The sequence below is a fragment of the Eurytemora carolleeae genome, unplaced genomic scaffold (genome assembly GCF_000591075.1).
Source record: "Eurytemora carolleeae unplaced genomic scaffold, Eaff_2.0 scaffold150, whole genome shotgun sequence".
In the NCBI taxonomy this organism is placed as follows: Eukaryota; Metazoa; Arthropoda; class Copepoda; order Calanoida; family Temoridae; genus Eurytemora; species Eurytemora carolleeae.
The window spans coordinates 143,290-158,209 of record NW_019396434.1 but is presented as its reverse complement, the minus strand read 5'-3'; the positions used below and the strand labels follow the sequence as shown (position 1 = coordinate 158,209).

Genomic DNA, 14,920 nt, shown 5'->3' with positions numbered 1-14,920 from the left:
CATCCATTTTCATACCCTCCTCACCCCTTTACTTTCAGCGTCCCCCCCATCCGTTTTTTCTTTCTCTTTCTATGGGGAGAGGAATCTATTTTCGAACTTTCATAAGACTAAATTTTAATTGTACTAAAGCTTCTTAAAACCAATGGCCCCCTTTATACGTCTACTTTGTTATTAAGGATCAATCTCATCGAGTCTACAGTTCCTTTATAAACTATGCATTCTTTTGCATTTACCCAATTTAATTATTATTTGCACAAAGCAAGAAATGAATAAAGTTTAAAACATTTTTGACAATTCCAATAGATCTGGAATTAAATTTTATCATTTTAAAACGATTCCAATATTTCAGGCAGAATTTCAAACTTCTATATGTTTGAAACAAAACCATTATACAAAAAATTCTTAAAATCAATTTGTATCAACCGGTTATATCACCATTTTAATTCTTAGGTGTACAATGAAAAATGAAGGAGTATGGGAGCGCAAAGGTGTTCTGATATTTCAGTTTAGAGTACACATATTCTTTTAAGGAAAGGGGTTATGCCGTATCCCTTTTTCTCTTGCAAATTTACTTAAACCATGTCTGGGGTCATCGATATAATTAAAGAAATCGCAAGAGCATTTTTTTAAACATACATTCATTCATGTTAAATCTATAAAATAAATGTTCAAATTCTGACCAAAGTGAAGGTTCCTATACTAGAACACCAGAAGCTAAAACTATTGAGTTGTTAGTTCTGAGATCAAGCATTGATCTTCATCGTATTAAAAGAAAATCTTAAATTGAGAGATCAAGCATTAATCCTTAAATTTAAAAGTGTCCACATTGGATATCGAGATCTATAGTCGTCAATATTAACGATACTTCAAACACAGGATCTAACCTCTGGGCGTCTAAATCACTGTGTCCTTGCCCTGACAAATGCATTCCGGCGGTTTCTTAAACAATTCTAACCAGAATGAGGTAGATCCTGTATAAAGGTTGAGTTCATGGAAATAAAAACCAGGAAAATGGATTTTTTACAAATTCTTAGAATAAAGGTGAAGGAAACTCGGAACAACTATTTACAATTCAATGCATTTTTATACATTAAACCAAAGTTTTCCACTGTAAGATATACTTAACATGAATAATCAAACATTTAAAAGGGGTTTCTTCTTTGTTTGAAAATAATCTATTTTAAATTTGCAGAGCTAGAGTCATTAATTTTCAAACAAATCTTTTTCATATTTTTAAGTTAAAGGGGTAAAATATTTATTATTCAAATAATGCGGAAACATTAAATCAGCTAGATACGTTTTTAAATTAATTCGACTCTGAAGTTTGAAGACCTTTCCCTATATTTTAGGTTTAAAGGGACTGTGTATTTAGTTTCTAGTGGTGCTTCTTTATAAAAAGTGGCATGTCTCAGATTCACAACGATATCCTTAAAATAAAGGTTCACCTGAAAGTAGTCAGAGTGTCCCTGTAAAAACGTTGTCTGGAATGCGAATAAGAAATGAGAAAAAAGTGTGAAAACAAATAATTAGTTCTCGCTGTCACATTAAAATATTTACAAAAACCAAGGTTTAGTTTATAAAGGGCCACATAAGCAAACAGATAAACAGACACACAAACAGATAGATGAGTAGATATAAGGTTGGACAAATAGACAAAGATTGCTTTTTTTAGATAAATTCTTACTAGAGCATGTTGTTAGATAACAGATAGACAGATATTAAATACAGATAACAGATAGTCACAGATGAAAGATAGATCGATTCAAATAACAGATAGTCACAGATAAAAGATGGACAGATACAAGTAACTGATAGTCACAGATAATATATTTACATATACAGATAACAAATAGTCACAGATAATATATTTACATATACAGATAACAGATAGTCACAGATAAAAGATGGACAGATACAAATAACAGATAGTCACAGATAATATATTTACATATACAGATAACAGATAGTCACAAAAAATAGATGGACAGATACAGATAACAGATGGTCGCAGATAATAGATGGTCAGATACAGATAACAGACAATCACAGATAATAGATGGACAGATACAGATGATAGATCGTCACAAGTAATAGAAAGACAGGTACAGATAGACAGATAGTCACAGATAAAAGATAGATAGATACAGATAGACAGATAGTCACAGATAATATATGGACTGATACAGATAACAGATAGTTACAGATAATAGATGGACAGATACAGATAGACAGATTAGACGATTCTTTAAACATATATATAACAGATAAACAGATAACATTATGACAGATATTAAATAACAGATTACAGATAAACAGTTAGCTAGTATATAGACATTTCACAGATGGATAGATTTCAAGTTTAAAATATGAGGTAATCAGATGAAAGCTTTGAAATTCAAACGTTGCACATTTTTTTTATCTTAGTCTGCAGAAGTTCTGCAGAAATGAGGAAAAGAAAACCTAATCTTAAGGTAGTCTCGATATTCTGAAAATGTTAGGGGTTTATTGATTTTAAATCATATATTTTCAAATTCATGAAATTTAATTAAAAAAACATATTGTCTGTCACTCTACTAATTGACAAATTTTCATTTCCTTTTTATTTATTTTTTATTTTTCAATTCCACTTTTTAAGTTTAAATATTTAAAAAATATATTTGAAATCCAGTTGGACCTTGAGAATATTCTTCTCATTCTTTACATGCTCAACCTGCTTCAACCTAAACATAAACATGGTCAAGGTCATGGTTGTGGTCATGGTTATCATTATGGTTGTAGACATGGTTGTGGTGATGGTCATTGTGATGGTTGTGGTCATGGTCATGGTCATGGTCATGTTTGTGTTTGTGGTCATGGTTGTGGTTGTGGTCATGGTTGTTGCCATGGTCATGGTCAATGAAGATTGGTCATGGGTATGGTCATGGTCATGATAATAGTCATGTCATGGTCATGTCATGAATACCTAACATCATTCTTGTTTATGTCCCAGGTTATAATAATGTTCGTGGTCATGGTCATGGTCATAGTTATGGTCATGATTACGGTTATGGTGATGGTTATTGTCATTGTCTCGGTCTTTGTCATGATCATGGTCGTATTCATAATCATGGTCATTGTCATGATCCTGAATACCTGATAACATCATGAATAGCAAGGATCTTTAGAGCAAAGTATTCTCTGTTACTGCGCTCTCGACATAAACAAACTCTAGCAAACGTTCCTGAAATATAAAAATCAAAATTAAAATGAAATCAAAATCTTTGATCATTAGGTAATTAGGTAATTGATATCAATAATTACAACAGAATTAATCAGACCACAGGAAATAAATCAATCCTTCGATACAATATAAGGTACGGATTACTGCTTGATCCAAGGATTAACGAAGCAAGTAATTTTGACCTCTGAAAAATTCTAATCATGCTTTTTTTCTACAAAATTTGATTCTAATATATTGGCTGAATAATTTTAGTGTCTAATTTGCCGATAATTTATGCCCTAGTGTCTGATTTTTGATAACTTATGCCCTAGTGTCTGATTTTTAATAGTTTATACCCTAGAGTCTGATTTTTGATAGTTTATGACCTAGTGTCTGATTTTTGATAGTTTATGCCCTAGTGTCTGATTTTTGATAGTTTATGACCTAGTGTCTGATTTTTGATAGTTTATGCCCTAGTGTCTAATTTGCCGTTAGTTTATGCCCTAGAGTCTGATTTTTGATAGTTTATGTCATAGTGTCTGATTTATGATAGCTTATGCCCTAGCGTATGATTTGCTGAAAGCTTATGCAACAGTGTCTAATTTACTGTTAGTTAATGCCCTTGTGCCTGATTTACTAATAGTTTATGCCATAGTGTCTGATTTACTGTTAGTTAATGCCCTTGTGTCTGATTTACTGATAGTTTATGCCCTAGTGTCTGATTTACTGATAGTTTATGCCATAGTGTCTGATTTACTGATAGCTTATGCCAGTATCTGATTTACTGATAGTTTATGCCCTTGTGTGTGATTTGCTGATAGCTTATGCCATAGTGTCTGATTTACTGATAGTTTATGCCCTAGTGTCTAATTTGCTGATAGTTTATGCCATAGTGTCTGATTTACTGATAGTTTATGCCTTAGTGTCTGATTTACTGATGGTTAATGCCTAGTGTCTGATTTACTGATAGTTTATGACTAGTCTTTGATTTACTGATATTTTATGCCCTAGTGTCTGATTTGCTGATAGTTTATGCCCTTGTGTCTGATTTACTGATAGTTTATGCCCCAGTGTCTGATTTACTGATGGCTTATGCCATAGTGTCTGATTTACTGTTAGTTAATGCCCTTGTGTCTGATTTACTGATGGCTTATGCCTGTCTCTGCCTGATGATTGACTACCAGCTAAATATTGTATATTATACTATCCATTAATTTAACAACCAGTATTTTCTATTCAATAAAATCCCACCTTATCTAGCTTTAACACTCAGAATAAAAACACTTGGCGTGCTGAGAGATGGAGATAGATACAGAGATAGATAGATATATATAACAGATAGATAGATTATAGGGAATAGATAGACAATAGATAAAATATATTAAATATATATATTGAAAGTAGATTTGAAAATAGATAATATATAATATATAGATAGATAGATAGAAAGAAGGAAACTAAATTCAATTAATAGACTTATTTTTTTTTCGCTAAAAGTGGAGTGCAAAGAACTCCATGCAATTCGAATCGCGTTACATATTTGAAGTGCAATGAGAATAGATTTTCAATTATTTTCTGTCGAAAATTAAAGTATTTTTTGGTGACATCTTGAAAATTACAATTCCTATCTTTTCTGCGGAAAAAATAACAAAAATTCCAGCTAGAAAGATAAGAATAGCTCTGTCATCCTTGACCAGAGAAAGTTTAAAGGTACAGCTGCAAATCGTACATGCCGCTCCACAACTGGAGATTCACTCGATTTTTTATTTCTATTTCTATTTCTATTTCTATTTCTATTTCTATTTCTATTTCTATTTCTATTTCTATATTGATTTTCTGATATTCTATTTAAAGTTTTGTTATTAATGAAAGAACAGACAGATTAAGCATCATAAATGTTTCGCTTGAATCGCCTATTTAAAGTTATTTGTCCTATTTAAAGTTATTTGTCCTATTTAAACTTATTTGTCCTATTTAAACTTATTTGTCCTATTTAAACTTATTTGTCCTATTTAAAAGTTCCCACCACTGAATGAAGTTTAACTGGAGGTAAATGTGAATTAACATAAATAGAATGGGAAAACAATGAAATCCCGGTGAGTTTTATTAAATTCTGCTTAAATGAATATAATATGCAAAGAGGCTGGGAGGCGTAGGCGTATTTACAGGGAACCTAGCCCCCCCCCCATCCTTACCCCTTCAGGGAGTGCAGAGGAGAGGGGTATCAACGTTATATTTTTTCTAAATCCATTTACTCAATAACCCCTCCCCCCTCCCTCTCCCCTCCTATCCCCAAATTATGTCCACCCACTTGAGGTTTAAATATGACAAGAGTCTGTTGCTAGTTTTTATTTTGTTGCATTGTGCCATATTAGCACTACAACACTTAAACAATATATAATCATATAAAGAGAATAGATATTTTTAGCAAGTCATCTAATCTTATTTCTTAACCCATTTTAGTAATCTTTACTCATATATCCCAGTAATCTTTACTCATATATCTTACTAATCTTTACTCATATATCTTAGTAATCTTTACTCATATATCTTACTAATCTTTACTCATATATCTTACTAATCTTTATTTATATATCTTAGTAACATTTACTCATATATCTTACTAATCTTTACTCATCTATCTCACTAATCTTTGCTTATACATCTTACTAACCTTTACTCATATATCTTAGTAATCTTTACTCTAGATCTTACTAATCTTTACTTATATATCTTATTAATCTTTACTCATATATCTTGCTAATCTTTACTCATATATCTTACTAATATTTACTCATATATCTTAATAATCTTTACTCATATATCTTAGTAATCTTTACTCATATATCTTACTAAAATTTACTCATATATCTTAGTAATCTTTACTCATATATCTTACTAATCTTTACTTATATATCTTATTAATCTTTACTCATATATCTTGCTAATCTTTACTCATATATCTTACTAATCTTTATTTATATATCTTATTAATCTTTACTCATATATCTTACTAATCTTTATTTATACATCTTATTAATCTTTACTTATATAGTTTACTATTCTTTATTCATTTTACTAATCCTTACTCATCTTACTAATCTTTACTCATTTATCCTAGTAATCTTTATCACGCTGTGTCTTCCAATCATCATTCTCTCTATCTTCCATCAAACACCTCTTTCCCCTCTACAACTTCCATCCTTCACCTCTTTCCCCTCTACATCTTCCATCCTTCATCTTCTTCCACTCTACATTCTTCCATCCTCCATCTTCTTTCCCTTCTAAATCTTCCATCCTTCATCTTCTTCCACTCTACATCTTCAATCCTCCATCTTCTTCCACTCTAAATCTTCCATCCTTCACCTCCTTCCCCTCTACATATTCCATCCTTCACCTCCTTCCCCTCTACATCTTCCATCCTTCACCTCCTTCCACTCTACATATTCCATCCTTCACCTCCTTCCCCTCTACATATTCCATCCTTCACCTCCTTCCCCTCTACATCTTCCATCCTTCACCTCCTTCCCCTCTACATATTTACTTATAGAGGAAAATTATTATACATTTAACATTTATCCTTAAAACTAGCATAACATTTTTGGAAGAATTATCATTTATTAGTGAAAAAAATGCCAAGTTTATAGAAAACTTTTCTTTTGTGAAAATACTTTAAACAATAAACATGTTTTCAGAAAGTAATTTCAAGTTCTATTCTTTTTCCTTCTTTTTTAACTTAATTTCTAGAACCTATGAAATTGAAATTTTTTGGGCAAAGTTGTTTCAGAAAAACATATTATAAAAGTTTTAAAGGTTAAAACAAAACTGAAAAAAGAACGAACAAGCTAAATGTTTTTAGAATGCTCAATTATTAGTTTAAAATCATAATTTTTTTTTTGCCTCTTAAGCAGTTAATTTGTATTTCTGATTATAATAGTAATCAAATATTGATTTCTTATCCAAATCTTCAAATTGTCAATTTTCCATCCATATTGACCTTTGAGAATTTACTGGTTGAAAAAAGATGTTAAAACCACAGATAAAATCAAGACTCGACAGCTAATATGTAAAAGAGTTTCTGCAGAAATTCATTTTGTTTCTATACTTTCTGAAAAATATTGTTTCAGACAAAAGTTAAATAATGTCTCATCTTCCTTTTTATTTTTGTCCAAAACTAGACAGAAACTTAGACAGTCGACGACAACGAACGCGTTATCTAAGACGTGTACAGACAGAGGTAACTATTACATTTATCTCAGACGTGTACATACAGAGGTAACTAATACAGTTATATAAGACGTGTACAGAGGTAACTAATACAGTTATCTAAGACGTATACAGAGGTAACTATTACACTTATCTAAGACGTGTACAGAGGTAACTATTACAGTTATCTTAGACGCGTACAGAAGTAACTATTACAGTTATCTAAGACGTGTACAGAGGTAAATATTTACAGTTAAGACATGTACAGATATACAAAGTGGAATAAACGTCGTCTTGGTTTTTTCTTAAAATTTTAATGCTGCTTAGAATTTTGTATGTTGTTACAGTGAACTCCAAATATTATATATATTGTATCATAATATTATATATAGTATATTTTAATATTATTTGTAAACTTCTGTCTGTCTTTTTTTACCGATTTTCAATTAAAGTTTTTATCTTTATATTAATATTTGGTTAGTCTATTTAGTATGGCGTGTCAGACGTCGAAACAGCTGGACCGGTCGGGCCCAAAATGGAAAAAATGAAGATGGGTAGCTAGAAAGATTAGAAACAGTGGTAACCAGAAAACCGTGGAAAATGAAGACGACAACGTTAAAGCAATTATTAGGGGTATTTAGTGTTAATAGTTTTACATATAAAATCACTTTTCAACTGAAATTAGTATGTTTAGACTGCACATTTGCTGTTTCTCGTGATCAATGGACTATCTGAAATCAGAACTGGAGTCAAAAAGTCGTCTTCCTATTTGAGTTTTCTGGATCTACCTGTATATGAAATAAAAATTAAGATGGTTAGATAGATGGATAGACGGTTGGCACGCTTACAGTAGATAATTAAATAGTGCTGTGTACAGGATTTTTTTTACATCAGACAAATAACATTCGACTCCTTTATATATATAGATATCTGTATAGATAGAATAAATTCATAGATTGATTGATTCTATAGATGTTAATATACAGGGTTATCCACAAAAATTAAGACTGTGAAGACGACCTGAAACTAAATATGACGATTCCAAGGTATGCACGAGCTTCTTCTGTCCTGAATGTAGTCTTTTAATGGCGTATTTAATGATTTAAAAAAGAAAAAAAACAAGTTTAAAGTCAGAGAGAATCATGAATATAAGGAAACAGACAGTACAAATTCCATAATCGTCTCTGAAGTCTCATCCTTTGTGGGTACCCCTGTATGTTACAGCGATAAGTTTACAAATTTAGGTGCAATATTTTTTTCTTCCAAAATAAAAAAACATTTTTTTGGGCAAATTTTCCTGTTTTTACAGCTCCATGTAAATTTACAATCTTTTCTTTAGAATTAAAATTTTCTTAAAAATAATTGTTTTCCTTAAAAAAAATTGTTGACGTATTTTCTTTAAAATCAATTTTACTTAGAAATAAAACTATCAACCAACAAACAGACTGCCGCAAAATATATATTCATAGATGATATTGATAGATAAAAATAGATGCTATTGATAGATAAAAATAGATGCAAGATTAGTAAATAGATTTGGAATATTAAATGTTTTTTTAACATAACTCCTTTTATTGATAATTGCTATTTAGAAGACCAAAAAGTTTTGAATTTTTAATATACTAGGCTTTTAGGGCGCTCCGCGCCCATCTTCTATTTAAATTGTGAACATGTTCTTTTTTGTTTACATTTTAAAACAAAGAAGAAATTTTTTTTTGCGGATTTAAAAAAATTCGCGGATTTTCAAGAATTTAATTTTTTGCTTACAAAATTAAAAACCTTTAAAACACATTTTTTTTAAATTTTTATCATTCATAAACCTTCCCTGTGGTCACGTGATGTCCCACAAAAAATTTGGGCCCGATCGGTTCAGCCGTTTTGACGTTTATTAGATACAAACAAACAAACAGACACCAAGACAAGCAAGCCAAATTTATAAATAGATAACTATAGAGATACACGTCGTAAAAAGTCGTACCATTAATATCCCATTTATTCGACCTTAGCTACTTCTGTATAGTGTGCAATGTGCAATGAACCAAAAATAATAATCAAATTGATATTACGCTTACACTGTCCCTTTAAATGCAAAATATTTGTTAAAGAAAACTCTCTCTATTTGAATACAATGTGTTGCTACGCAAACTACGTGAAGAAGGAAAGCCTAAAATCCTTCAAAATATTTAGATACAATGTCAGAATGAAATAGGAGAGAGAGGCATTCATAAGATCGCATCTACAACAATTTTAAGATAAAAGAATATAGTCACGTTTAAGGGGGAAGTGATTGACAGCCCCCCCTGGGGGGACACAAGGTTGACAACCCAAAACATCAGGGGGGAAAATTTCCTGAAAATTGAGATCTTCGGTTTGAAGATTTTTTTACATTTTCCAAAAGTTTTGGACCGACGAAATGGCAAAAAAAATTTAACTAAAAATGAATAAAATTTTTTAAGGAAAACTCATAAAGGATCCATCTGATGAGAACAATGAAAGCTTAAAAATAAGAAAAATAAGATTTAAGATTCAAATGAGAATATAAAATATTGTAAATTGTATAAAGGTTGTAGATAATGTTATTAATGATAAGCCCCTTTCTTTTATGTCTTTCTATGAATAGTAAACCTAAAGCAGAGGCGTATTCAGGGGGGGGGGGCTATGACGGCTAAGCCTCCCCCCTGGACCAGTAAAATCTATTGATTTCAGGAGGTTTTCTGGCCCCAACGGGTGCTGAGCCCCCCCTGGAAAGAGAAAAAAATGTAAGCTCCCCCTGGACAAATTCCTGAATACGCCCCTGACCTAAAGGAATTTAATACTCGCTACAAACTCTAATCTTTGCAACCTAATATCGTTAATATGATATTTCAAACAAAAAATTCTGCAAAATCAAATAGTTTAAAATTAAAGAGTATTCGTACACATTGCAAATGTACATAATCAGGTGTGAAAAAATTAGGATTTGTTGAAAGTGTTATTTTGTTTATTTCTAGCATTCAAGGGACACCACTGAGTAGTAGGAGGGAGTGGGGGGGGGGTTGATTTTCTAATAAATGTGACCAATCGTCACATGTGATTCGTGAAGTAAAGAAAATAAAAATAAAATGTAAAAAGGTTGCATGTTCTCTGTTTGATAGATGGATGGAAAGAAAAGAAGAAAAAATTAACGTTTCATGACAAGAAATCATGTATGAACGTTATATGCCATGTTAATAGTTAAAACTGAATATACGAATCCGGAATAAATGGTAATTTCCTAGAGAACGATTTTTGGACCCCCCTTCCCCCTCCAATCAATTTTGTACATGGATAACACATGGATATAATTGATCATGTGGCCGCAGCGCCCGGCCCCCTAGCCTGTCCTAGCCGCGGCGCTCGGCCCCTAACCTGTACTAGCCGCAACGCTCGGCCCCCCTAGCCTGTCCTAGCCGCAACGCTTGGCCCAGAATTGTCTTAATCTAACCTAACCTAAAATAATAAAAAAATAACATTTTTGCTGAAAAATGAAAAATAAGTGGTCATGCACAAAATTGATATGAGGGGGGTGGGTCCAAAAATCGTTCTCTAGGTCGGACCCAAAATATGCCTCATGTTCATTTTATGAAACTATTGTGTACTTTATCATTCTTAATCTCTTCATCGTGAATTTCAAAATGAACGTAAACGTTCTGTCTTTTAAGATTAAAAGGCTTGAACCTTCTCGATAAAGAGAACAGTTTCTGTCCAAAAACTACACTGCGAACCAAAATAACAGTGTTATAAATATAGTAGCTCTGTATTTGAATATTTGAACACTTTAAAATGCTTGCTCTGCTAGCTTGATTTATCCAGAAGATGTTTGCGTTAAAATAAACAAATTTTGTTTTTGTGAGTTTTGAGTAAACACGGGATACAAGTCGGTTGTATTATGTATTTTAAAAGGACTGCAAAAATTCCGAGTGACCTTAAGTTAAGGGTTGCAAATGTTTAATTGCAATAATACTGAAAATATTCTTTGAATATTTGATCAGAGATTTCAGTCATAGTTCATACCCTACCAACTAATGTAGATGTAACCAAAGCTGTAACCCTGCAAAAGTTTAGTCTCCGACATGCTGATGTCGAACATCAAATGTCCAGGAGTTTCTGATCTAACCTACACTATAATAATCAATTATATATTTATATATCATTCTATGCACTGTAACCGTTTTTCTTATTAAAAGAAAAACAAAGACGACATTCTTTTCACTTTATTCTGGTTTTCGCTGTCTATGGATTTATATGATGAAAGACTACTGCAATAAATATATCGTGCAGAAATCTGGTTGAATTAGGAACATGTTTAACAAATACCTACACGCACTCATAAACATTATGGTTAATGTTTGTTGCAAAACCATGATTTCAGAATAAGGTTGCATGATCCGAGCCGGCAAAAAATGTAATGTATATGATTTCAGTCGTACCGTCCAGTCGTAGACTAAATAGTCGACCCAGCATGTTATTTTTGTTTGTAATTTTTATAAGGATTTTAATTTTCTGAAAAGAAAAGAGGGGAGGGGGAATTCTAGTAACCCCCCCCCCTTCCCCCACCTCCTTTACTAGTTGAATCTAGAGAAAGTTGAAAAAATCAAAACATACTTTTTAATAGATTGTTAGGACTGGATCCAATTAAACTGGTCCAAACATATGCAGCAGATAAACATGATAAAATATAGATAGAATATTATCAACATTTATATATAGTTAGTATGTAATGTCTGTTTGTTTGTATGTCCGACTATAACCCAGAAACGTCTTGACCGATTTGCCTCAAATCTTAATTGGGTAACTCGGTAGTACCACGGGAATATTTTTTATAAATTTAAAAGATAGAATTACGTTTTTAGGCAAAGCTGGGTTCCTGAGATAAGAAATTATGTATGGAAGTATGGATAAGCATAAACATGAACCGTATACATTTGCATTAAAATCTGTTGACAAAGTATTGTAAACAAACGGGGGGTTTTCGATTTCTTTTTGGGAGATTTTGCTCTTTACGTAACATTTAGCCAAAATTAATCTAGTTTTTACAAACAAAATTCAAAATACAATTTTTCCAATCAATTTTCTGTAAGAATATCTTGGCACCACTCTGTGCTACGATCCAAAGCTAGGTTGGATCATACCTAGGTTTACCCAATGCTAGACTTACCAATGGCTAGGTTTACCCATAGCTAGGTTGACCCATAGCTAAGTTGACCCATAGCTAGGTTGACCCATAGCTAGATTGACCCATAGCTAGGTTATCCCATAGCTAGGTTGATCCATAGCTAGGTGTACCAATAGTTAGATTGAACCATAGCCAGGTTGACCCATAGCTAAGTTGACCCATAGCTAGGTTGACCCATAGCTAAATTGACCCATAGCTAGATTAGGTCAGGGAGCAGAACCATTTCACTAAATTAAATTCCACTTTTTGTAGTTAAAAGGGTTTAAAAGATTTAAACGACAGAAGAGTACAAATTTGAAGAGGAAGGAATTCTCCACGTGCAGTTACCAAGTGTATCCACCTCTCCACCCACCTAATAGAAGATATGCACAAAATGCATTTAAAGACCACATTTATCAGTCAAGGAACAGGAGACAACAGGGGAGGCTATTTTAGAATTCGGGAAAAAAAGGACAAAATTATTTTTGAGAATCATTAAAGTTTAGCCAAAAAGTGTTATTTAAAGTAGAAGTATTGAAGTATAGAAGTCTCTATATATTTTCTCTTATTTCTCATTTCATTCCCTAGTCTCTATATATTTTCTCTCTCATCCTAATCCCTCTTTTCTCATTGAGTTCCCCCCCCCCCCTACTTTCCTTCATTTCTATGTTAATGACAGCACTACTGTATCTCAGCTATAGCCCTGATATATCAGAAAACCATGCAGCTTAAAGGGAATACGTAAAAATATATTCAACACATTTTTCAAAATATTTTTCATTTTTTTAAAAAATTGTACTTTGTAAATGTAAAAAATTTATATTGTTAAAATATTAGGGAGCATTTAATGTAAAGAGAAAATATTTGTAACCTCCCCAAAGATCAGAAAGATCACCAAAGATTGCTGGGATTACATGTATGAATGTATATTGTATATATGGGAAAATGACTTGATACAAATATATAAAACAATTGATTGTGAACATGTTTTCTCTTTGTATACATTGTATAACAATAAAAAATGTTCGCGGATTTTGTATAACAAATTGGAATTGAGTCTTTGCTCCAAATTCTCACTTCCCAATCTCTAAATCTTTTTAACTCAATGTCGTAGACCTTGAATATTTCAAACTATGAATTCTGTTAGATCAAATAATCTAAATTTGAAATACCAAGTGTTTACACCATCAGGTTTACAAGATATAGGGATTAGAAAATTTGAGTTTATGACAAAGACTCAATTCCTTTGGGGATTTTCACAATTTAATGAAAAACAAATTTTGCTATAGGTTAATTTTTGAATATCCATAAGCCTTCCCTGGGGTCCTGTGAAACCCCACACAAAATTAGGGTCCGATCAGTTTAGCCTTTTTTACGTTTATTGGAAACAAACAAACAGACAGACACCCATACAGACAAGCAAAGTATAAAGATAAGAAACAGAACCAATCAGCAGTAGGGGTTTAAATTCAAACTTGAGATTTGGAGATTGCTACGTCAAAAATAATAAATACAATTGTAATTAATTTTAATTAATATTAAGTTACCAACAATTTAGACTTCCAAGAATCTATTTTTACCGCATTTTCAAAGATAATGTTTGTATAAGAATTTCTTTACATTTAAGACTTTCTTTTGAGACACCCTTTATGATCATGATTGTCTTCATGCGACTTTTCATTATTTTGAGACACACTTTATAGTTATAAAACTCTGCCTTCTTGATTATATTTGGCTGGAAAGAATAAAAATGTATTATTCTATTTTTTAGTTCTTCTTTTATTATTCGACTAGGATAGGAGGGGGGGGGGGATTTATTATTTACTCAACCTCTTTTTCAGATTGAGTTCATCAGTGTTTAGTATACAGTGATAACCAGACAACATTGGAATGGGAAGACGACATTATAGTAATACTTCAGGTGTATTTGATGTTGTAACGAAGCAAATAGTTTTACTAGATATTTAAAAATCATTAATTTAGTGAAATGGATCTGCTTACACTATACAATTGCTGTGTCTCATGCTGGTTGGACTTTTTAATGTTAAACTTGATCCTAAAAGTCTTCTAAAAGTTTTCTGGTTGTCAGTAAACTTTATACAATGGGTAAGCATTCAAATTTGAGATATTTTCTTAGTTTTTCTAATCTTTCCTTAAAGAAACATTTCACTAAAATTTGGAACCAAGTCCTTTAAATCCGATTTTATTGAAGTGGACTGTAACTTGAATTATCTTGCTTCATATACGTATATTTTATGTATTTACATGCACTGTACATACACCTTCATATTTGTATCCTTACATCTTTTGTTGCTTGACTACAGCAACCCCCCCCCCCCCCC

General features: G+C 31.9%; 1 protein-coding gene across 1 annotated transcript in view; it reads right to left on the bottom strand.

The window, feature by feature from the left end:
• The window catches only part of LOC111703250 (protein kinase DC2), a 43,710-nt gene that overhangs the window by 10,582 nt on the left and 18,208 nt on the right, over positions 1 to 14,920 (bottom strand). The window contains exons 2-4 of the mRNA XM_023475139.1: positions 3,133 to 3,220; positions 2,675 to 2,720; positions 1,446 to 1,466 (exon numbers count right to left, since the gene is read on the bottom strand). Of these exons, the coding sequence (XP_023330907.1) occupies positions 1,446 to 1,466; positions 2,675 to 2,720; positions 3,133 to 3,220 (155 nt within the window). The remainder of the gene's footprint in view (positions 1 to 1,445; positions 1,467 to 2,674; positions 2,721 to 3,132; positions 3,221 to 14,920) is intronic.